Source organism: Sycon ciliatum, chromosome 5, assembly GCF_964019385.1.
Source record: "Sycon ciliatum chromosome 5, ocSycCili1.1, whole genome shotgun sequence".
Classification (NCBI taxonomy): Eukaryota; Metazoa; Porifera; class Calcarea; order Leucosolenida; family Sycettidae; genus Sycon; species Sycon ciliatum.
The window spans coordinates 21,901,706-21,925,671 of record NC_088647.1 but is presented as its reverse complement, the minus strand read 5'-3'; the positions used below and the strand labels follow the sequence as shown (position 1 = coordinate 21,925,671).

The 23,966-nt window shown below is 51.9% G+C and overlaps 2 protein-coding genes and 1 long non-coding RNA gene across 4 annotated transcripts in view; 2 read left to right on the top strand and 1 right to left on the bottom strand.

Moving 5' to 3' along the window:
* LOC135816674 (uncharacterized) overlaps positions 1 to 15,885 on the bottom strand; it is an 18,626-nt gene extending 2,741 nt beyond the window's left edge. Inside the window, exon 1 of one of the 2 annotated variants that reach the window (XR_010553453.1) lies at positions 15,569 to 15,885. This is a non-coding gene — a long non-coding RNA (uncharacterized LOC135816674). Of the gene's footprint in view, positions 1 to 9,047; positions 9,090 to 15,568 lie in introns of those variants that run through there. The other variant, XR_010553452.1, reaches the window with a different exon arrangement.
* Positions 15,886 to 16,409: 524 nt separating this feature from the next.
* On the top strand, positions 16,410 to 19,679 carry LOC135816902 (uncharacterized). Its single transcript, XM_065330004.1, has one exon. The coding sequence runs from the start codon at positions 16,410 to 16,412 to the stop codon at positions 19,677 to 19,679; it is 3,270 nt and encodes a 1,089-aa protein (XP_065186076.1).
* Positions 19,679 to 20,665, top strand: LOC135816901 (uncharacterized). The gene has a single exon (XM_065330003.1). It carries the CDS (start codon positions 19,679 to 19,681, stop codon positions 20,663 to 20,665), a length of 987 nt encoding a protein of 328 aa, XP_065186075.1.
* Positions 20,666 to 23,966: the final 3,301 nt, after the last annotated feature.

Sequence of the window (23,966 nt, the reverse complement as noted above, 5' to 3'; positions counted from 1 at the left end):
GAGAGCATGTATTTTCTCCTGCTGAATGGATGCCTGTGCAGCGGTCTCTAGCTGTCAACGCGTTTTGTCACGAAGGCAGTGAGTCTCCAAACGACGGGATATTTGCTCCATCGTTTCTTGCTGTTGGCATAGCCTTTCGCAAGCACGGCGACTCTCGAGGCGGCGGGACCTCTCTTCTTCCTTCTTCTACTCTCTGTGTAGGCACTCCTGCCGACGCCGTCTGCTCAGAGCTTTAACACTGTCACCCCTGTCATTTTGCTCTTCCTCATAGTCCTCTTCTAATTATCTCAGCATTCTATTTATACAACAACTACGACCATTAAAACACTGCAATCTACCCGATCCTTACATTCCCAGCCCATTAGTACCACACCCCTAAACTTTCGACCGATAGTACGACACGTTCTATGGTCTTTTGAAATCAAACCGCGACCATTACAATAATGCGATCTAAACCATAATGAGCGTTAGCATGCTAACGCAAGTTAGCAGGCAGCCCAGCGAGCTGGCCCGACCTGCACGCATGCGCGAGTCACATGGTCCTGCGCCCTCCAAGATCCTGGACAATGTCTCTTGCATGTCATTGCTGTTTTCGACTTTCGAGCATGCAACTTGCGGAACATGCGTTCCCAAACAATTTCCTCCACAATTGTGCTCGCCCCGGTGTATCTTGCTAAGCTCAATGTTAAAAGTGCATTCTGCCGAATTCCCGTCCGCCCGGAGGATCGGTCCTTGTCGATCCGCTGGCAGGATCAATACTTTTATGAGAGTGCCCTGCCCTTCAGACTGTATTACGCTCCAGTCCAGCTATATGGAACTCTGTCGCATCCGCCAGTGAATGGATTATGTGCTAGCAGTTCGCACTCACACGCCTGTTGCATTACAGGGAATACCTCAACTAACGTTACTTCCTCAGTGCATGCTCTGGACTTGTGTTAGCTTGCCAGCAATTCGCTATTCTGCTCCGAGCGTTTACATACTTCGATGTTTCTCTGGCCCCAGCAAAAGTGGAGGGTCCAGCTCAAGTCCTGACGTTCTTGGCATCATCCCATTACGGGGAGTACCTCGACTAACGTTTCTGTCTCCATGCATGCTCTGAACTTGTGTTAGCTCGCCAGCAACTCGCTACTCGGCGCCGCGCGTTTACATACCTCGGTGTTTCTCTGGCGTCAGTAAAAGTGCTTCCTCAATGCATGCTCTGGACCTGTGTTAGCTCGCCAGCAACTCGCTACTCGGCGCAGCGCGTTTACATACCTCGGTGTTTTCTCTGGCGTCAGCAAAAGTGGAGGGTCCAGCCCACGTCCTAATGTTTATCGGCGTCAACCTGGACACCCGCCGCGCTAACATCAGTATGCCTATGGACGAACTTGCCGAGCTTCGTGATCTCCTTCGGGCCACTCTTCACACAGCTTCAACTACCCAATGTCAACTCGAGTCTCTTCTGGGAAAGCTCCCGTTTGCTACAAGAGTGATAGCCCCTGGATGCAAATTGCAGATTGTGGTCACTTGCCAACTGGTACCGGCAGCCGTGTTACCTGATCAAGCTCTCCAAAGAGTGCCTCAAAGATCTTCGCTGATGGCCTGAGCTCCTGGATTAGCGGAACGGCCAGTCCTTCTTCCTACACCCTAAATGGACGCCGTCCCCCGACTTGCTGGTATTCACTGATGCTAGTGGTGCACTTGGCCGGTGCTCGTACAATTGCGACCAGGGATAGGGCGATGGACAGTCAATCAAGCAGAGCAGCAATCGCAAAGGGTTGTTTGCAATTGTGGCAGCCCGCAGCACCTGGGAGAACTAGCGGCATCAGCTGCGAATGCCAATCGATGGGCATTTACAGCAACTGCGAGGATATTGCTCATCAGTTGTGGCTTTGGCCTGGCGTTGTACACCGGCCACTCGTTTCGAATCAGCTGCGGGACTCGATATTCAGAGAGGCGGCAAGGTGGAAAGCGATGTCTGCCCGTGTAACATTCGGACGCCACCTGCAGCCACAGTATGGGTGGCTGCGGCAATGGCCTCAGCCCATGATATCAAGTTCTGACAGTCTTTACCTAGCTTGCACCGCTTACAGATTGCACGGGTAGCTGCACTTTGTGATCCGCTCCGGGAGTGCCGATTTATGGAATATATGCTCTCAACTGGTTATGCATACCATTATTTAGCATTTGGAGGCTCTACTCAGAGTCATTGGCGGCTCCATGCGGAGTCATTGGCGGTTTCATGTGGAGTCATTGGTGGCTCCATGCGAAGTCAATTTGCGGCTCCATGCGGGGTCATTCGGCGGCTCCATGCGGGGTCATTCGGCGGCTCCATGCAGAGTCATTCGGCGGCTCCATGCGAAGTCATTCGGTGGCTCCATGCGGAGTCATTTGACGGCTCCAAGCGGAGTCATTTGCCGGCTCAGCTGCGAGCCATCTAGTGGCTCCAAGCAGAGCCATCATACCAGTTGATCGAATCGGCACTCCCAGCTTAATCCAAAACTCGGTTGCTCTGTTGTGAGGTGGGGGGATGCTAACCTAGGAATGGGTTTGCTCCCCACACTGGAGCTCGCGCTATTCCGTCGACTTGACACTTGACGGACTCACGACTGCCATCCAGAGTCGCCACCACTATTTCTAAACCATACGGCTAATTATTTTAGTTAGCTATCCACTTACCGGTACAGTAAAACCTGTGACTACCGACCACCCCTTGGTGCCAGCAAAAGCGGTCTTTAGTAGCAGGTGGTCTTTAGTTAGAGGTTTGCACCGCGTGACCATATGTGGATCCCATTATATGATATGTATGTCAAAATGCAGCTAATACAATTCCCCAGGACTTGCGCAATGTCAGAAAGACGGAGAGATGGAGAGAGAGAGAGAGAGAGAGAGAGAGAGAGAGAGAGAGAGAGAGAGAGAGAGAGAGAGAGAGAGAGAGAGAGAGGAGAGAGGAGAGAGAGAGAGAGAGAGAAGATTAATTTTTTGCAGACTTCAAATTCAGCTGCTACTTCTGAAGCCAGGAGTCAAACGTTCCCTGGAGAAGTTTCGTTTCGCGCTGGGCTTCAAATTTGTTCATGCGATCAATCATACCGACTGTCCTTGTTGTGACTTCTCGATTGCTTGAACGCGATCCTTCAGCATCAGGACCTTGTGGTGCTGCTTTGTTTCTGGATTCCTTGATGCCATCGTCAATCCGTCTGTATGACTGGGGTGACAGAGCCGCCCAGTCTTCGTTTCTCCTCCGAGTAGTAACATCGATCAGAGAGCGCTTTCGATGCGCTCTCCAAGACGTTTCCTATCATGTTTTTTTCTTGACAGCGCTTGAAATTGACAGGTGTAGTGCAGTCCACACCGACTCCACAGCCCAAAATACTTGCATTCATTTGTTCAGCTGTAGTATCGAAAGATTCTTTTCAGGTCCATGGAAAATCAGTAAAATTTCAAGAAGGAGCTTCGAGCAAAATTTGATTTCCTACATCGCGGTCGCTAGTTACGGGTCAAAAGTTGTGTTTGGGACAGGAAAAGGCGGTCGCTGGTCACGTTCAGAAGGTAGTCGCTAGTCACAGTGCATTTTGAATGTGAGACCTTCCGTGCCTGGCGAAGTGGCCGGTAGTACCAGGCTGGTCGCTAGTGACGGTGGTCTTTAGTTACAGGTTTTACTGTATATCCCTTACCGAAATTGTATTCTTGAACGCAATATTCTTCTTTCTTTTTCTTCTACTCCGTTCCATCAGCACTCGGCCGATGGCAGGAGATTGGTACCCACTGGGCTAGCATGCAGCAGCCAAAGCTGGGGCATTTTCTTACTCCGTTAAACCCACTTCTTAAAACGAAACTGACGTGCATATTCACATTGCATGTTGTGAATGTCCCCATATTTGCCCCGACATCTTAGCTCGTACAGCGCTCCAGATACATCTATGCTACGGTGCGCACCGCATACTCGAATTACGGTACGGGACACATACGGGATACTGCACCAACCATGGCATGCCACGTGAACCACCCTACCAGGCACCGTGACACCCACCGAATTACAGCGGTGTGGATACTGGCTAGCGCCAGATGCTACTAAAGTACAACTGAATAGCGTCTTTTGCATAGCTACGGAAATAATCTCATATCCCAAGCATTGCAGCTCTGCTAATAGAATAATTCAGGTTACTCCCACTCCATTTCTCTAGTGCTTATTTTTCTGAAAAAAATATCATCTTTGGCACTGTAGTGTTCACGTGTTCCTACGCGCTGTGGCATTCCTTGGCCACTCCAGACATTCATGATGCATGTAGTAGTAGTAGTACATCGTGATGTTATGCATGTAGCATTGCCGTTTCCCGCGCGCGCGCGCGTGAAACGGACTTCGCGGCTTTTAGTTGCTGTGCATGGTTTGACTTTGGACTCTTGTTGTTTTGGACTGAAGAAGAAACAATACTACATTGGCGCTGCGAGCTATTTCGTTCCTCCGCGGCGAGCATGGGTGACCGACCACCCGCCATTCCGCCCCCTGGACCTTTTCCTATTTATGTCTCCCTCTACGATGCCGCCACGCGCTGGCCCGCCTGGACACGGAGTTTCAAACTTTATCTTGCTGCGTCCAAAATTGGCGATGACGACCAACAGCGTGGGCTACTCCAGTACCTGGGAGGAGACGACATCCAGCAACTCGTGCCCACTCTCAGCAACACAGGGGCAACATTCGACGACCTCGCCAAAGCATTGCAGGACGAGTTCGATAAACACCAAAACAAAACGCTCCTCAGGTTCAATTTCCGTCAGCTTCGTCAACAGCCGAACGAGACTATGGAGGGTTTCTGTTGTCGTTTGGGCGACCACGTGAAACGCAGCGGCTTCCCGGATACGGCCGCGGAGAAATTGGCCGTCTTGGACCAGCTGATCATCGGCTGCAAGTCCGACGCCCTTCGGCGAAAACTGCTGGAGATCGATGGCCTCGACTCCGACAAAGCTCTGAAAGCAGCCCGCGCGTATGAGGCCAGCATCACCCATGTACTCGCCATCAAGGACGCCTCTCTGGGCTCTTCAGTGGCTTCACAGCAGGACGCCCACGTCGCTTCCCTGGCGTCAGCAGCACCCCAGCCTGCCCATGTGGATGCCCTCTCAGGGTCACAGCGCCACGGCTACGCAGCTGCACGCCAGCCCCAAGCCCAGTGTCCACAGTCTACCTCATCCGGTCTGACCTGCTACCGGTGTGGAAAGCCAGGCCATGCCACATGTGACGCTGCCAAGGGCCAGTTCTGTAGCCGCTGTGGCAAGCCAAACCATTTCGCTGCGGCGTGCCGCGCCTCGGACTCCGCCATCCAGGCCCGCACGTTCAGGGAACGCCGTCCCCACCAACACTCTGACCAGCACGCTGTCAACAGCGGCCACCATGCCATTCATTCTTTAGAGATTGGCGCAGAGCTGTTTTCTACCGACTCTCCGCCTCTCCCATCTACGGCACCCTGCCGTGAGGATGCCCGGCGCACCGTGCACGTCAACGGCATACCCCTGACTGTCTTGGTGGATAGTGGTGCCAGTCACAATATCATCAATACTGATGACCTGGCAAAGGTTGCCCCTGGTGCAGCACTTCAGCAAACGGATGTGCAAATCTTTGCTTACGGCTCAACTTCACCTCTTCCTCTTCTGGGTAGCATCACCCTCTGTGTTTCCTCCGCTACCATGAGTTCGACGGCAACATTCCTCGTTGTCGCACACGCGCCACGTACCGCTGCTATCGTTGGCCGCGAGACCGCCATGCGTTTTGGCCTCATCCAGCTGGTCCACAGCATCGAAAGTCCGCAACTGCCAGACGACCTTGCTGAGTACCACGACCGCTTCCAGGGCCTCGGCTGCATCAACGACGTAGAAGCCCATATCTACGTAGATGGCAACGCCCGCCCTGTCGCTCACGCACCATCCAAAGTGGCTGTCCACCTCCAGGAGGACGCACTCGCTGAGCTCCATGAGCAGCTCGCATTGGATGTCATCGAGCCTGCCACTGGCCCCACCCCATGGGTTGCCCGAATGGTGGTCGTGCCGAAGCGCAAGGGCAAAGTGCGCCTCACGCAGGATTTCCGTGATGTCAACGCCGTTGCGGCACGGGAACGCCATCCCATCCCCACGCTCGAGGAGATTACTTCTGACATGCCAGGGGCCACCGTGTTCACCGAGTTGGATATGAACAAGGCCTTCCACCAGATCTCACTGGCCGAGTCATCCCGTCTTTTCACCGTGTTCCACACACCCCTCGGCCTAATGCGGTGCAAGCGACTCGCCATGGGGTTGGCTTCAGCGTCTGAGATCCTCCAGCGGACCATGGACCGTGTCCTCGCGGGTCTCCCAGGTGTTCGCAGCGTGCACGACAATATATTCATCTACGGCGAGACGGCCCAAGTCCACGATGAGCGCCTGCACGTCTGCCTGCAACGCCTACGTGCCCACAATGTTACCCTCAACCTGGCGAAGTGCCAGTTTCGCCAAACCCGCCTGGCCTTCATGTCGACTATCTACAGTCGCCGGGGCACTCAGACTGCACCACACCACAAAGAGAGCATTGCTGTTTTCGCCACACCCAAGTCAGCTTCCGATATCAAGAGTTTCCTGGGTTTGGCGACATTCATGCGCCATTACATCCCCGACATGGCCACCAAGACGGCACCCCTGCGGAAACTCCTTGGCAAGGGTCAGCAGTGGGATTGGTCACCCGAGGCTCAGGCAGCATTCGATGCCATCAAAGCCGACATAGCAGCTGATCGGGCCCTCGCCTACTTCGACCGTACCAAACACACTCACCTTTACGTCGATGCCTCACCCGTTGGCCTTGGCGCCATCCTCTGCCAGTCTCCTGAAGCAGTCGTCCAGGATCACTCCGAGCTGAAACCAGTCGCTTTCGCAAGCCGCAGCCTGACCCCCACTGAGCAGCGTTATTCGCAAACGGAACGCGAAGCCCTCGGTGTGAAGTACGGCTGCTTGCGCTTCTCCCATTTCCTCAGCGGCGACCCCAGGTTCACGGTCCACACCGACCACAAGCCCCTTCTACAGCTGCTTCACCCGTCTTCACGACCTCCACCCCGCATTGAACGGATGGCTCTCAAGGTCCAAGACCTCCACTTCAAGCTGGTGTATGAACCTGGCCCTACCAACCCAGCAGACGTCTTGAGTCGTCACCCTCAGCCACATCCTCCCCTGCCGAATGTTGGTGAGGAGGAGGGCACCGCCTATATCAATGCCATCGCGCAGTCCTCTGTTCCCAACGCCCTCCTCTTGTCCGACATCCAAGGCGCAACTCGAGCAGACTCAACGCTCCAGGCCGTGCTGCTGTCACTGCAGACGGGCATGTGGGACGACAAGGCAGTGGACATCCGCCCTTTCTACACGCAAAGGCATGAACTCTCCGCCGCCGACGGTCTCCTGCTCAAGGACCATCGTCTGGTGATTCCACTGTCTCTCCGAGAGCGGACACTTCAACTGGCCCACTCCGGCCACCAAGGCATGACACGGACCAAGCAACGACTGTACACGAAAGTCTGGTGGCCTGGCATGACGTCCGCTGTGGAATCACTCTGCCGCCAATGCCTCTCCTGTCAGGCAAACACGCCAACAGGCCCATACCGGCCGGAATCCACACCGACCCCACCATCGACGGCGCCATGGCAACGGGTGTTTGTCGACCTGTATGGCCCCTTGCCAGGCGGAAGCACACTCTTGGTTGCGGTGGACCAACTGAGTCGCTACCCAGTCACTCACGTGTTCAACTCCACTCCCGCTACAGCTGGCGTACTTGCAGTGCTCCGCAGTGCGTTCGCAGCATTCGGCCTGCCAGAAGAAGTGGTCTCTGACAACGGCCCCCAGTTCCGCTCGGCGGAGTTCAACCGTTTCCTGGCCCAGATGGGCATCGCTCACCGTTGCACGCCTCCTCTCTGGCCCCAAGCCAATGGTGCAGTGGAGCGGATGAACCGCACGATCGGCAAGGTCCTCCGTGCTGCCCAACTGGATGGCCGAGATTTGCGTGCTGCACTTGACGAGTGGCTACTCGCATACCGCACCACTCCCCACCCCGCCACAGGCCTGCCGCCAGCTACCATCATGTTCGGCCGCAGCATCCGGGACACTCTCCCCAGCCTGTGCACGGCCCCAGCACCAGATGCGCCCGCCAATGCGAGGCGGCGAACCACCATCGCAGTGCGCAACCGGCTTCGACCATCACCCTCAAGCCGGGTCAACAAGTTCTGCGCAAGAACGAACGGCAGCACAACAAGCTCGACTCAATCTGGGATCCAAACCCATGGACTGTGGACGAGATGACGGGCTCCACCGTGGTCATCACCCATCCAGTCACAGGCCAGCGGGTCTCTAGGCATGTGTCATTTATGAAGCCGGCTCCCGCTATCGTGGTTCATCCTCCGTCGCCCGAGCCTCCACTACCTACCCCGCCGCCACCACCGACAACACCACCCCTGCCCCACCGGCGGCGTCAGCAGCCACCGCGCTCGGCCAAGGCGGTCCACAAATATGTCCAAACAGCACGCGCCACCTGATGTATGTGTGCATCAAGTCCACCCTGAATCTCAGACTGGCTTCAGTTTTTTCCCTTTTATCCTTTGTGTGATTGTTTACCTGCTCCGCCTTTTCTATCTGTAGCATAGGGAGAGGGACAGCCTGACATCAAGTCATTTATCCATGCCTCGTGTTTTCAGTTTTCCACTTTTCACCCTACGTTTTTTCATCTGTGCTTGGGAGAGATGTAGTGTTCACGTGTTCCTACGCGCTGTGGCATTCCTTGGCCACTCCAGACATTCATGATGCATGTAGTAGTAGTAGTACATCGTGATGTTATGCATGTAGCATTGCCGTTTCCCGCGCGCGCGCGTGAAACGGACTTCGCGGCTTTTAGTTGCTGTGCATGGTTTGACTCTGGACTCTTGTTGTTTTGGACTGAAGAAGAAACAATACTACAGGCACCAGAATGCTGCCACCAAGAGTACATTAACCAGAGTGTGCAGCCCAAAGAGAATCATCCCACGGCAAAGTTTATTGTTTAGGGCATAGACTGGCAATAACAGGCTCACCTTTGCTGCATCTCACACCGCTTCACACGGTCATCTACTCTATCACCATGGTAATTTCTGTGGCACATTGCTGCTTGTTTAACAAAAACGTAGAAAACACACCGAATTTCCAGGTAATTACCATGGTGATATGGTACTTTAGCTTGAACCTATTGTATGCAGCCTGTCAGGGGCGGTATACCCTCGAAGTATAAAAAAAAGTATAGTACTCGACAGGACTTCCGACCGGGTCGCAGGTTACCCAGTGTTCTTTTTCCAAAAGGTCCAAGTACTCACAAACAGGGCCACTGCCCTGGCTCTGGAGCAGACACTGGTAATCTAGGTCCAAGTTTGCTCGATTATGTTCTGACGCTTCATGTGCTTTCATAGCCAAGGTTTCTCACTTTCTTCGCAAGCTCTTTTAGTCTTGAGAGTTGACAACTGCTTATGGTTGTGTTGGCAGAAAACATGTCAGCTAATCTGACAACCGTCCAACCCCATTTTACTGGTAAGGGGCCGTCCGTAAATATCGATGTTTTTTTCAAGACGATATTTGTTCATTTCTCCCCAGACCCCCTCCCTCCCCTCTCAAAACGAACATACACATGTTTATGCAAGTGATCGATATTTTTTAATGAAGTTCAATTTCCTCATGAAACGTGACCAGCTGCCACTCTAATTTCACCGTACACCTAGGTTTATGTTGCCACGGTCGCAAAACCTTGCCATGGCTATGCTCACGAGGTTGACTTTCACTTTGTGTAGGTCATAAACTACATGTTCGAACAGCGCCCGTCCATAGATAGAGTTCGATATTTTTTCTGCAAAGACGAGACGAACAGGGCCCAAACCCCTTCCCCCCCAAACGAACGAATATATTCTCTAAAAAAACATCGATATTTGTGGACGACCCTGTTATGTCTGGCCCTAAGGGCCCACACACAGCATTACTCAGGTTCGTACAGTTATTGTAATAATCAAGGAACAGAAAGACAAGGAAAAGAGAGCTCACATTCTCGGACCTAGTCCAGCACAGCAAGCATGCAAAACCAGCCACGAGCCCAGGCGCGCATGCGCGCCTTATCACATCACGTACACAGCAATCGCCCCCCAAGAATTTTTCCCGGGGTAAAATTATAACATAAGCAAAGAGGCACTCAAATTTGGCGCCGACAGATATAGCTGTTGACACTACACGGCCAGATAATACAAAAGCAAAAAAGTTCAAAAACATTGCACACATATACTTATAACAGTTACTGCAGCTTCCAGAATAGTCCATGAGAGCTGAGCTATAGATCGAGGTAGGAATGACAGATAAAGTCAGCCAATATTGCATAGCGTTGGGGAATTAGATCAGATCGGAAAAGGAACCATGCAAATGTTTCAATGAATTAAACGAAAACAATCTTATGTGAAGACTGTTCGTCATGACCTACATGTAGAATATTCATCTGGCCCAGAAATGTCCACTTCCTACACTCAGGCCGCATCAGATCAAAGTAACAGGACAAGCAATACATACTCAAAGGCAATAGTACGGATACTTAGCAGTTCTCAATCAAGCGCTTGGGCGCGGAGACCTGTCGGTCGGAGCGACGCAAGGATGCCGGTGCAACAACACTGGGAGCCGTCTCGACTCCAACGGCGTCTGCTGCTGGTGCTAGCGTATCATCCGGCCTGACAGTGCTACTGTTGCTGCTAGCGTCCGGAAGTGGTAGAGGAGAATCTAGCACTGTCGGCGGGTCACTGGTCGGTGTAGGCAGCTGTGCGACCGCCTGGTCCGCAGAAGACGAAACGGGTACTTGGCCAAACTGCACCGCCCGCGGTCGTAGTTGGTCCCTATGGCGCTTCCAGACGACATCATCCACCTGTACTCCGAAACTGTGAGGGCTGTGGACATGCACTACAGTAGCTGGTACCCAAGTTGCTCCACGACCAAAGTTCAGGGCGAACACAGCGTCACCGGTGTTAAACTTTGGCGTAGTCAAGCTCTCCTGGTACACCTTGACCTGCCGATGACTCTCAGACTGCCGCAATGCACTGAGCCGGATTCTCGGTTGCCGGCCCATTAACAGCTCCGCCGGCGTCTTCCCACTGGTGGTCGGCGTTGTTCGATGCGCTAAGAGAAACCGGTCGAGCCTGACGTTGAGTGGTTCACCAGTATTCGACATTTCTTTCATCTTCTGCTTGAAGACGCCAACGTAGCGTTCGGCGAGGCCATTAGTTGCTGGATGACCTGGTGCCGTTGTTGTGTGTAGAATGCCATTGCCATCCAGGAACGCCTGGAATTCCGCACTCGTGAACTGACTGCCGTTATCTGTAACCAAGTGCTCAGGCAAACCAAACACAGAAAACAGATGGCGTAAAGCAGAAATCGTGGTCGCACTGGTTGCATGAGCCATGGGTATTACATCCAAGTACTTAGAGTAAGCATCTACCACCACCAAGAACATTTTTCCCAGAAATGGCCCGGCAAAATCAATGTGTATCCGTTTCCATGGACCCGTCGGCCATGACCAAACACCGGGTTTTGCCGGTGGGCATTTGGCATTCTCTTGGCATTGCAAACACGCATTGACTTTAGATTCTATATCCTGGTCAATATTGGGCCACCACAAGTAGCGCCGGGCCACTTGCTTCATTTTCACCATGCCAAAATGCTCTGCATGCAGATCTCGTAGCAAGAGCATTCGAAGTGAGTTAGGAATCACCACCCGGTTGTCCCATAACAAGATATCATTCTCCACAGACAATTCCATTCTCTTGCTAGCATATGCCTTGAGGTCTTCCTCAATTTCAGCAGGCCACCCATTAACCGTATAGCGAATTACTTTAGCCAATACAGAATCCTTTGCCGATTCTGCTCTCACCACAGCTGCTTTGATTATTGAGTCGTTCTCGATAAGCAAGACCTGTACCGTGACGGTCTCCTCCTCGCTCGGTGACACAGATTGCATTGGTTGTCGCGAGAGAAAATCCGCATGGACGTTTTCTTTCCCCGCGAGATACTGCATTTCGTAATCATATGCCGCCAGTTGCAATGCCCATTTCTTGATTCGATTAGAGGCGAGAGTGGGGACATCCTCGTGATTTCCCAGTAACTTCAAGAGTGGCCGATGATCAGTGACCACTATGAACTCTCTACCGAGTAGGTACTGGCGAAATTTGGTCACTCCGAACACCACAGCCAATGCTTCTCTTTCAATTTGAGCATAGCGTGACTCTGCTGGGGTCAGCTTACGCGACATGAATGCGATCGGTCGTAATTCGCCATTCTCCTGCTTCTGCAGTAGGACTGCGCCAAGGCCCACTCCCGAAGCATCCACTTGCAACACTGTTGGCCTTTGTAAATCATAGTGTGCCAGTAGGGCTTCTGAACACATAGCATCTTTCAATTTGCCAAAAGCTTGCTCGTGAGTGGTCTCCCAGTGCCATTTCCCACCCTTTTTCAAGAGGTCGTACAAAGGAGCTGCAATTTCTGCGAAATGAGGCACAAACTTCCGCACGAAATTTGCAGAACCGATGAAAGATTGCAATTCGGCAACATTCTGTGGTGGTTTGGCCATTTTCAGTGCCTGTATCCTGGCTGTTGAAGGGGAGACGCCCTGCCCACTGATCGTGTGACCTAAGTAAGAGAGTGCCTCAGCCATGTAACAGAATTTCTCCGGATTCAATTTGAAACCTTTCTCATCCAGTCGATGGAGTACCCGGTCCACGTTTTCCTCATGGATTTCATCATTTTCCCCGGTACACAGCACATCATCAATGTACCCGCCGCTGCCTGGTAGCGCAACCAAGGTTTCTTCCATTACCCTTTGGAAAATGGATACGGCACTGTGGAAACCAAACGGTAAGCGTTTGTACTGGTACAGGCCCTGAATTGTGTTGATGGTGGTGTATTTCCTGCTTTCCGGTGCTACCTCTAGCTGGTGGTATGCTTGGGACAAGTCGAGTTTGGTAAACTTCCCTCCCGGGCCCAACTTGTGCAACAATTCCTCGAGGGTGGGGAGTGGGTACTGTTCACATTCTGAATGCTTGTTAATAGTCCCACTGTAATCTGCGCAAATCCGTAATCCTCCTCCTGGTTTTTCTACTTGTACCGTTGGTGAGGCCCATTCGGAATGCGTCACTTTCTCAATCACCCCATCAGCCTCGAGTTTGTTCAACGCGTCGATGTACCGCTGTCGAATTGCTAGAGGTACTGGTCTTGCTCGTTTGTAGACCGGTTGTTCATCTGACACGTGCAGCTTTACTTGCACCCCTTGCACCGTACCCACAGTGGAGTTGTCAAACAGATTCGGGTATTTCTTAACGAAATCGGTAGTGGATTGCCCGCCAGTGCCCACTTTGAATATAGATTTCCATGGCAAAGTAAATCTGGACAAGACATCCCGGCCTAAGAGAGACGGACCATCACATTCAGTAACTCTGACCAGAACATTCTCCTCTACACCACCCAAAGCCATTTTCATTTCGATTTCACCCAGACATTTGATTGGATTTCCTGTGTATGTAGATAGGGTGATGCTGGACGGTACCAGCTCAGACACGGAGCCATTGCATTTCAGAAAATCATTTTTTCCTAGCAGTGTGACGGTGCTACCCGTATCAATTTCCAAGTGCACCTGGACCCCATTTAGCTCGACAGGCGTAGTGTACGGTGCTACAGCTCTGTCACTCATGGTGGCATTCACATTCAACATCGGTACAGAATCATTACAAGGAACAAGCTCACCGGGGTTTGATGTTGTCCCGACATGCTTGACGGACCTGGCCGCTTTCTTCTTTAGGCAGGCTCGTTCGATGTGTCCCAGTTTGCCGCAAGCACGACACTTCGCAGATTTGAAGTGGCACTCATCCGGTCGATGTCCCAGCTTGTCACAGCGGAAACAGGGCTTGTCAGATTTGAACGTGGCGTTGTCGGCGAGCCCCGGCTCTCCGCGTACTGCATGAACCTGCGTTGAAAACTTCTCAGACTCGCGGAAAGCTGTCTCATGAGCCGTGGCCATGTCGACAACCTGCTGAAATGTTGTCGTCTCCTCAGCCTTCGCCAGGATTTCCTTCGTCGTGCTGGTAGAACCGATCGCAGTGATGAACTGGTCACGCAAGGCCCTGTCGAGATAAGCTTCAAACTTGCAGTCCATGGCTGCCCGTTTCAATCGAGCCGCGAACATGATCGCAGACTCGCCCTCCTTCTGCAGGGTTTTCTGAAATTGATAGGTAGCAGCAACTACACTAATCTTGGGCTTGAAATAATCACAGAGGAGCTTCAGCAACTCTTCGAACTTCTTCTGCCCTGGTTTATCTGGGAGGCACAAATTCTTCAGTGTGGAATAAACCTGACCGGATAGTTGACTAATCAGCACGGCGCACTTTTTCTTGTCTGCCGCTGTCTGTACTGTCTCGGTTGCATCGTCTGCAACTTGGCCAATGTCATTAGCCAGAAAATGAAAATTGAGTCTCTCTGCATACTCGTCAAAATCCCCAGTTTCGAAAATTTCTAATCTGGAGTTGCGTCCTGCCATCTTCGTCGCCAATTGTTATGTCTGGCCCTAAGGGCCCACACACAGCATTACTCAGGTTCGTACAGTTATTGTAATAATCAAGGAACAGAAAGACAAGGAAAAGAGAGCTCACATTCTCGGACCTAGTCCAGCACAGCAAGCATGCAAAACCAGCCACGAGCCCAGGCGCGCATGCGCGCCTTATCACATCACGTACACAGCAGACCCCTAAGTAGTCAGCGAGTGGCTTTGATGGGGCCATACTAGAGGGGAAGTTACGCGGCATATTTGTGCTTCCTTTTTGAAAACACGTTCTCGCTCGAAGGGTTTCTAAACTTTATCCCTGCGCTCATTGATGGAGTTCATCGATGGAGTTGCCAGCGGCACTCTACAGAAGAACAATGTTGTCAAGTTTTTTTTATGAAAAATTGTCAAACATTTTCAAATTGCTTTAAGTTTGGTTAGGGTCGGGTTCCACTGCGGCTCCGCAGCTCCGCTGCTCCACGGTACTTGGCTGCATGCAGCAGAGCGGCGCGGTTCCAGTGACACTCGCCATTCACGGTACCGCGATCGTGCTCGACGTTTTTTGATGACATTAAGCCTGCCTGCGCGCGCGTGAAATCCAAAAAAATCCTCGTGTTCTGGTCTGTGCAACGAATTAAAATTCCCCCGAATAAAACAATTAAGTGCGGGAAACAATGCAAGCCGTGACCGCGGCTTGCATTTTTTTGTATCAAGCAGCGAAGCGAAAGCTGGTGATGAGCCGCGGCCTTGCTGGACCAGCTCGTAATGATGACGTTTCATGCCGTGGATGATGTGCGGCGGAGCGGCAGTGGAACCCAGCCCTTAGGCAAAGGAAATTTGTCACTAATTTGTTTATGCTGCATAGATGGAGAGCTGCACACTCTGGCTTATGGACTCTCGCCTACAGTGTAGTCGTACTGCTAGTGTACTGGCATTACAGAAGACACGAAAAACGAGAACATAATTATGGGGAGAAAGTAATTACTGGCTAAGAATTGCCCTAAGACTTACCGCTTCTCAGTGCTCCATACCAGGAAGTAGTACAATACCTACTCCCTGCTCCATACGAGTGTTTTCTCCTCATTCTCTGCATCCTTCACCCCAGGAGTCTCGTCCATTTAGCGGCTCAAATGCTTGAGCTCCGGATAGCGGAAAATAGCTCGTCGTCCATTAGCGGCTCTAATAGTACCTGGTCTGAAGTGTCGCAGTCTAGCAACTATGATTTTTTCCAGGAGGGTAAGGGTTGCAAACCCAAAGAGACCCTAAGCTTCGTCTATCAAACAAAACCCTAAAAAATGGAAGAGGAAAAGAGTGAGCGAGCTGGTCTGAGCGCGCTACTTTTCAAAAAATAGAAGCTGAAATTTGGGCTGTTTGCCGCACGCGGCAGCTGGATGGATCACGTGATCCAAGCTGACAAATAAGGTCCGATGGTTCAGCTACATTGAGCCACAAGCGATCTAAACTGCCAAGTATGCCTGTGCACAAGGAAGTTGCATTGCAATGTCAACGTTGCAATAGATTTAGTTGGGTGGAAGCACCTTGTCTGCCATCTGTGTGATGACCTCGGACAAGTGACTTGCCTGCTTTGCTATGTTCTGTTTGCACCATTTTGCACGATCTCCGATCTCTGCTCGCCCTGTGCATTATGGTTTTCACCTATCATCTTATTGTATTATCCTACTAATGTTCTGCTTCATGATAGAAAATCAGTCAGTAGTAACCCAGTGGTACGGTTGTTGGTTGTGAGAAAGAAGACGTCTGTCCTGGAACTGTGTGGTGGACGAGAGGTACATGAGTTTTGCATGTTCTCTAACAGCGTGGTGCCGAAACCCGGGAACCAGTTTTAGGAGAGATGTCAAAAGCTCAGGGATACTTACGCCCGTATCGCGGGAGTGAGGATGACTTCGAGACATTTTGGGCCAAATTCGAAGTGCTCGCGACGATCAAGGAATGGGATTCCGACGAGAAGAAAATGCCGCAGCTACCGCTGTTTCTGGAGAAGGACGCTTTCCTTGTCTTCAACAGGATGTCCGCGGACGACAGGAAGAGCTCCGCAGCAGTGAAGAAGAAGATGCAGGAGGCGTTCTGTGTCACACGAGCGCGAGCTTTCAGCTTGCTGACGAGTCGGACGTTGAAGATGGACGAGTCGCCCGACGCATTTGTTGCGGACCTGCAGCGTCTGGGCAAACTAGCTGGACAAGAGTCCAGCGATAAGGATGACAACAGTGTCATCGTCGAGCAGCTAATGGCCGGTATTCCGTCTTCTTGGTCTCGCCAAATTCGTCTGTCGATGGCAGGAAAGGCGCTCACGGTGAGTGGGTGCTTAGAACTAGTCCGAGCCCTCAAGTTTAGTGACGACGGTCGATCTAGCAGTGCGGAGTATGGAACTGGAAGCGCGGCTGCGCTTGGCCCTGCTTCGAGTTCGAAACCGACGAAGAATGTGATATGCTTCCGATGCAAGGAGCAAGGCCACATGAAACGTGATTGCCCGCAGGGTCAGCGCAAGCAGCCTGGACCATCGACTAGCTCGAGTCGCGCACGCGGAATTACGTGCTTCTTTTGTGACAAGAATGGACACCGTAAGGCTGATTGTCCTGAACGGAAGGCCTGGCAGGCCACGCAGTCAAGTAAGGGCACTGCCGCGGCTGCCGCCGAGATCGACGATGCTGCGCTCTGTTCTGTTGCTGTACCAGCGCTGACTGCAGGTGCCAGGCTCACTAGGATTTATGTTGATGTCTGGAAGAGGGGCAGTCGGGACAGTGCGCAACGAAAGGTGGCGGTCATCGACACTGGAGCCACAAGAACGCTGATGACCAAGCAATGTGCTATGGATGGAGTACTGCAGTTGGCTGAGTCTGGCAGTCACATCATTGCCCTAGATGGCCAGCCACTGGGCATCATTGGCAAGGCCAGCGTGTGTGTAGGACGACTGGACGGGTCAACCCCAGTTGCCATGCCGGACACAGAGGTTGAGGTGTTGGTGGTGAAGGACCTGTCCGTGGTACGTGCCGATTTGCTCATTGGATCGGACGTCGTCAGCCGGTGCAGGGGTCTACGTCTCAGCTATGATGATGACGGCGAGCTGGAGCGAGTGAGGTTTGGCACTGATGCGTGTGCTGCGTCTGCCGTGCATACCAAGCCTGTAGCCAAGTGCCAGGAAGCACATCCGTCAAGGCATGTTCGGGTCACCCAAGATGGCGACAACGTGACGTTGTGTGTAGACGACGGTGAGGTGCGTTGGTGCCATGACACGAAGCGTTGGGTGCTGAAGTGGGTGTGGAAAAATGGAAAGGCCCCACAGCACCCAGTCGGCCACGGCATCGGGCAATACCCACGGGAATCGCTGACTGCAGAGCAAGAGCAGCTATTCTGCCACGAGGTGGACACCTGGGTGGAAAATGGCTGGCTCGTCGAGCACGATGAAGCCGTACACGGAGCGATCGCCGGCGTGTTGCCACTGCTCGCGCATACTCAGGAGCATAAGGCCAGTACGCCAGTTCGGCCATGTTTAGATTATCGCGGCGTGAACAAGCTGATCCAATCGCAACCGGGCTACGAGGCTCCCGTCTGCGCGGAGAAGATCAGGAAGTGGCGGCAGACTAGCGGTGGTGAGTGGAAGATGCTCGATATCAAGAAGGCCTACCTCCAGGTACACGTCAGCCCAGAGCTTGCACGATATCAAGCTGTGCTGTGGAAGGAGAAAGTCTATCTCATGACGAGAATGGGCTTCGGCCTAGCGATTGCGCCTAAGATCATGCACATGATTGTGCAGTGGGTCACCCGCAACCACCCATCGGTTGACAACTATGTCGACGATATCCGCACCCCGGCTGGAGAAACGGAGCAGGTTGCCGCTGAGTTGGCTGCATATGGCCTGCCAACAAAGCCAGCTGAGCCACTGACGAAATCCCGTGTGCTTGGCATGCAGCTCAGGAACGATGACGACAACGACTGCAGGACCCAATGGACTAGAAGGGACATCGACCTGGAGCCACCGCCCAAGCTGACCAAACGTAGCTTGTTCGCATGGTGTGGGCGACTAATAGGCCACTACCCTGTATGCTCTTGGCTACGACCTGCGTGCAGCTATCTCAAGCGGTTGGCCAGTCCAGAGGGAAGCGCGTGGGACGATCCGGTATCCCAAGCTGCAGTGCAATGCTGTGCCAACTTGTGTATGAAGCTTGCTGAGGACGACCCAGTCCATGGCTACTGGGATGTGGTGGTGGACGACGACTCGGTCTGGACGGTCTGGTGTGACGCGTCCGACCTCGCAACCGGTGTTGTCCTGGAGCTGCACGACGAAGTCATAGAGGACGCCTGCTGGCTGGGGCCAAAGCAGGACAAGCGTCATGTCAACGTGGCTGAACTCGACTCAGCAATCAAGGGCCTGAGTCTCGTAACCAAGTGGAAGGCTAAGCGTGTGAAGCTGGTGACCGACTCAAAAACAGTGGCAGGGTGGCTGACCCAAGTTGCCGATGGCACACGGCGTGTGCGAGCTGGTGGCCTGTATGAAGTTCTCGTGCAACGCCGACTGCAAATCGTGGACGACCTCATCGCAACAACTGGCTTGCAGGTCCAGGTCGTCTGGGTGCCGACATATCAGAACGTGGCGGATAAGATGACCCGTGTGCCATTTCGCTGCCCCAAGACGAGCAACGACGTGGCAGCCGCTGTACCGGCTGGTTCCGCTCCTGTCGAGCTGGCGGGGGTGAAGCAGGCGCAGCAAAACGACGGCCAGGTACGTGCCGTCATGGAACAAAAGTCGGTGGGCATGCCTGTGACAGATGACGACTTCAAGGCAGTGCGTTCCCAGCTCTGCATCAAAGATGACCTTCTCTGCCGGAGTGTGAAGGTCCCTGCTGACGGTGTGGTACTCGTACCAGTTCTTCCTGGCGAGATGGAAGATGGCGTCATTCGAGCGGCCCATGCCGGGTCTGGCCATGCATCGTGGCAGACGTCTATGAGATCCTACGCCAGAAGTGTTACTTTCCGCACATGGCTGAGAAGTGCCAGCAGTACGTCAGCCAGTGCCAGCAGTGTCGTGCAGCCAACAGCTCCGGAAGTCAGTCCGTGTCGCCAACTCGACACGAGATTCCTGGGAGCCCGTGGAGCACAGTCGTGATGGACACGCTCGAGCTAGGACTGTGCCGCAGCGGCAGGTTCGCATGTGTCTTGGTGGTAGTCGATGTCCTGACACGTTGGGCAGAGATTGTCCCGCTGCGCCGACATGACGGGCCCTCGGTTGCTGAAGCATTTACCGAGCTATGTCATCGTTGGGGCCCACCGGACACCGTACGTATCGACAACGGCAGTGAGTTTGCGAATGCGGTAGTGCAGTCAGTCTTTGATGCCTTTGGAGTGACAGTGAAGACGGGGGCAGTGCGACACCCGCAGTCGCAAGGAACAGCAGAGAGGATGAACAGAACCCTTCTGACGATGATCCGGAAGCTGGCCGAGGACTCGTCTGATTGGCTGCAGGATCTCCCCGTCATGCTGCACTTTTACCGGACCAGGCCCCACGGAATGACGGGCGTGTCGCCCATGCTGGCCATGGTTGGCTGGGAGCCAAAGTCAATCATCACGGGTGTGACTACGGAATCAACTGTCTGGCAGCAAGCGCATGCAGCACGGTGCGCCCGACTTCGTGATCTTCTAGATTCCGAGCTGTCGAAGGTGGATCGCCAGGAGGATGAGCGTGACTGTCCGTTTCACGTGGGCGATTCTGTGCTACTGAAGCAGCCGTCCCGGCGTCAGAAGCGTCTCCCACCATTCCAAACTGGTTGGTCGGTGATTAAAGTGGTATCACCGTCAACTGTTGTGGTGCGCCGGCAGCCGCACATGGGTCAGGTACAGGAGAAGGTCGTCAATGTGGATCTCTTGAAGGCAGGCGGAGGAGCCCAGGCACCTGAATCAGTGATACCGAGGGCGGAAGTCGATGCGGAGGCGCCAGTTCCTGATGAATGTGAAGCTGAGTACGATCCAGATGCGTTGTGGCTTGGTGAATTGGAAGCTACAGGTAGTCGAGACAACGCTGGTGGTGATGGAGACAGGAGGATGGGCCTCCGTGACCGCCAACTCATTCAGCCGCCAGCCCGCTACAGAATCTAGTTTGACAGTGGAGGACACACTCGTTTTATACAGCTATGTCACCAGGCGGAGGGGTGAAGTATAATCGTGCTGTTGGTGACATATGCATTGCTTCGTGTGTGCTTAGTTGCTAGAGCAGGAACAGCTTTGAGTGGTTTGTTGATGTGGAGGCATGAGGTCAGGCCTTGTTACAGACTACCGCAATGGTACATGCTGCTTGTGCGATGATTGCATTGTGCCCCCTTAGTGATGTCTATTATTAGGGCGTTGGAACGTGATCTAAACTGCCAAGTATGCCTGTGCACAAGGAAGTTGCATTGCAATGTCAACGTTGCAATAGATTTAGTTGGGTGGAAGCACCTTGTCTGCCATCTGTGTGATGACCTCGGACAAGTGACTTGCCTGCTTTGCTATGTTCTGTTTGCACCATTTTGCACGATCTCCGATCTCTGCTCGCCCTGTGCATTATGGTTTTCACCTATCATCTTATTGTATTATCCTACTAATGTTCTGCTTCATGATAGAAAATCAGTCAGTAGTAACCCAGTGGTACGGTTGTTGGTTGTGAGAAAGAAGACGTCTGTCCTGGAACTGTGTGGTGGACGAGAGGTACATGAGTTTTGCATGTTCTCTAACAACCATGATCAGACGCCTACCAAACTAAACTGGATTCACACACTCGCATAAAGGAAGACTGAAGAGAACAGGGAGACTGAAGGAAGACAGGAAAGAAAATGCCATACCTGGAATCAGCGTTAGTAACCACGGCGGCGGCTGGAGCTATGGCGGAGGCCAAGCCAGGTTTTATCTTCATCTTGGTTGAGCTGGTCACTCAGAGTGGCTAGCTCGGCGTCAGACAAATAACCTCCCTCCTCGTCTTGAATCATGGTCTTCACATTGTCGATAGCATCGCTTTGCGCGACGTAAAGAGTGATGGTCTAGCCAGGAATAGTGTTGACGAAAATCTGCATCCCACCACGGAGGCGAAGTACCAAGTGAAGAGTGGGCTCCTGCTTTCGACTGCGTGCCGGCGAAAATCAAACGCTGCTGGTCTTGGGAAATACCCTCCTTGTCTTGGGCAGCAGCCTGCCTGTTGTCGTCCTCATCAGCTTCACCATCACCACCGGTAGTATACATGTAGGTAGCGGGTCGCTTGGAATCGCCATCGGAGTCTCCAGTGAGTGCCGTGCGGAGAGAAGGGTGATCCACGCTAGCACCCTGACTGTGCTGCAGGCTAATAAGCAGTGCCAGGCCGAGGAAGGCAAGAAACATGATTCTCATCTTGATTCGTCGCACGGAGCTGTAGCGGGTTGAGCCATCGGAGTCTGGGGTCGAATCACGTTGTTTTATTTAAAACTACACCGCTGCCACCAATGTAATGGGTAGCCGAGTGGTAGGCGCGGTGCAATTAACAAGAATTACTTTTATTCTACTTTGTTGTTGTAGAAGTTTATTTAACGTCGCACCACAAACAGGCGATTTCGCCTCCTTTGATACATGTGGACGACAGAAGGAATGAGAGAGAGGGGGGGGGGGACAGAAGTATGGAGAGAGGAAGGGTAGAAATAAATAAGCAATCAACCTCAGGGCTACACCAAAGCAAAAATGGAATGGGAACATACTATATACAAAATAGCTTCATACATATATTGCAAAACACGTTTACTATTCTTCAGTCCGCTATACCACAGAAACACACTAGCCGAAAAGCATTTAAACGGAGCCATGATTCTTTCAGGTACACACCTGAGATATAATTATTAGTGAAAGAAGAAGCGGCAAAATAAATAACTTTCTCTCCGGTGCTCACCTAGAGGTTGACTCCTTATTCTTCGAGTTAGTTTTCATTGCTATCTAATCTAATCTAATCTAATCAAAACAGAAAAAGCGCAGCTGCTTTTATGCAGCAGACGCCGTACGCTTATATGCGGAGATACACTAACTATACATCAGGCAAAGCTCCATATTAGTTCCGTACTACTTCCGTATTGGTCGGGCAGGGATACTACACCCCTTACCACCATTTTCAGCCAGCATCTGATACTGATGGGGTAGTGAACCCAGGACAGAAGCGGACCAGGCATCATGACTTTGCACATCTATCGTTATGCTGCTTCATTACGCGACCTGTTTTATTATTATTAATTTATTATTATTATTTTCTGATACTGATACAAGGCTGGAGATGGATCTATGTACAATGACAAGAGAATCTGATACAATGTAGACCAGGGTTACCAGCGTTACCAGGGTTACCAGCGTTACCAGGGTTACCAAGGGTACTAGGACTAAAAGGACCGTCACTTAATTTTTTGCTGACTACCTGCCAAATCTTTTCGTTTCACGTGTAAGAGGCGTCCGCGTACCTTTCACGTCAAGCAATCGGGTGGTGTCCATACTAAATCGATGATGCCACACCAAAGGGTAACTGCGAATTAGTTTTGCCAATGTTTCTGTTCTTGGAGATGGCAATGTTGCGTGACCAAAAGTTGTTGATTCTTCCCGCAATGAATTATATGTTGGACTCAGTAGAGCGTCCAGCCCCTATATGATGTCCAACCCCTATATAGAGTCCATTGGTCCAAAATCCACTGTACAGAGTCCAAACTTGGAATCAACTGAGAGCTCAAACTTTAGATGGGCATCACTCCCTGTATAGAGTCCAGCCAATTGGCTTCACCCCTATATAGAGTCCATTGGTCCAAAATCAACTGTATGGAGTCCAAACTTTGAAATCAACTATAAGGAGTCTTTATGTGGACAACTCTCCCTGTATAAAGTCCAGCCAATTAGGCATCCCCTATCCAGAGTTCGAAATTAGACATAGGACCTGCTGTAAGCAGTGAATATTAACCAGAAACCGGCCTCTCCCTTTAATCCTTTACATCATTCACTTCTCAAGATAAAATATGTAGTATTAGTAGTAGTATTTATTTTATTTACCATCGGATGCCTCAACAGTGATACACACAACTCTTAAGAGGGCCGACAACGGGATAAGTGGAAAGGAAAGGAAAAGAAAAGAAGAAGAAAAAGAAAAGAAAAAAATTGGAATTCAGACATCAAGCAGTACAGTAATCAAACACCAAGTCAACTTCAATCTTAGTACAAGAACTATCAAGATCGTCGAGAAACTCAACAGATTCCAAAAAGAAGGTCAAAATACTTCTTAAACGCCACTGGGTCTTTAAAAAGATCCCTGAGTTGGTTTGCAAATGTAGAGGTACGGTGGTGTCTGCGCCACTCGGCAGGTAGTGTATTAAAGAAAATTGCGGCACGATCAGAAAAAGAATTTACTCCATCAGTTGTCCGGTGCTTAGAT

What these genes read in the sequence shown, in the direction of transcription:
- LOC135816902 (XM_065330004.1), top strand. Translation starts at nt 16,410, where the DNA reads ATGTCAAAAGCTCAGGGATACTTACGCCCGTATCGCGGGAGTGAGGAT.
- LOC135816901 (XM_065330003.1), top strand. Translation starts at nt 19,679, where the DNA reads ATGGACACGCTCGAGCTAGGACTGTGCCGCAGCGGCAGGTTCGCATGT.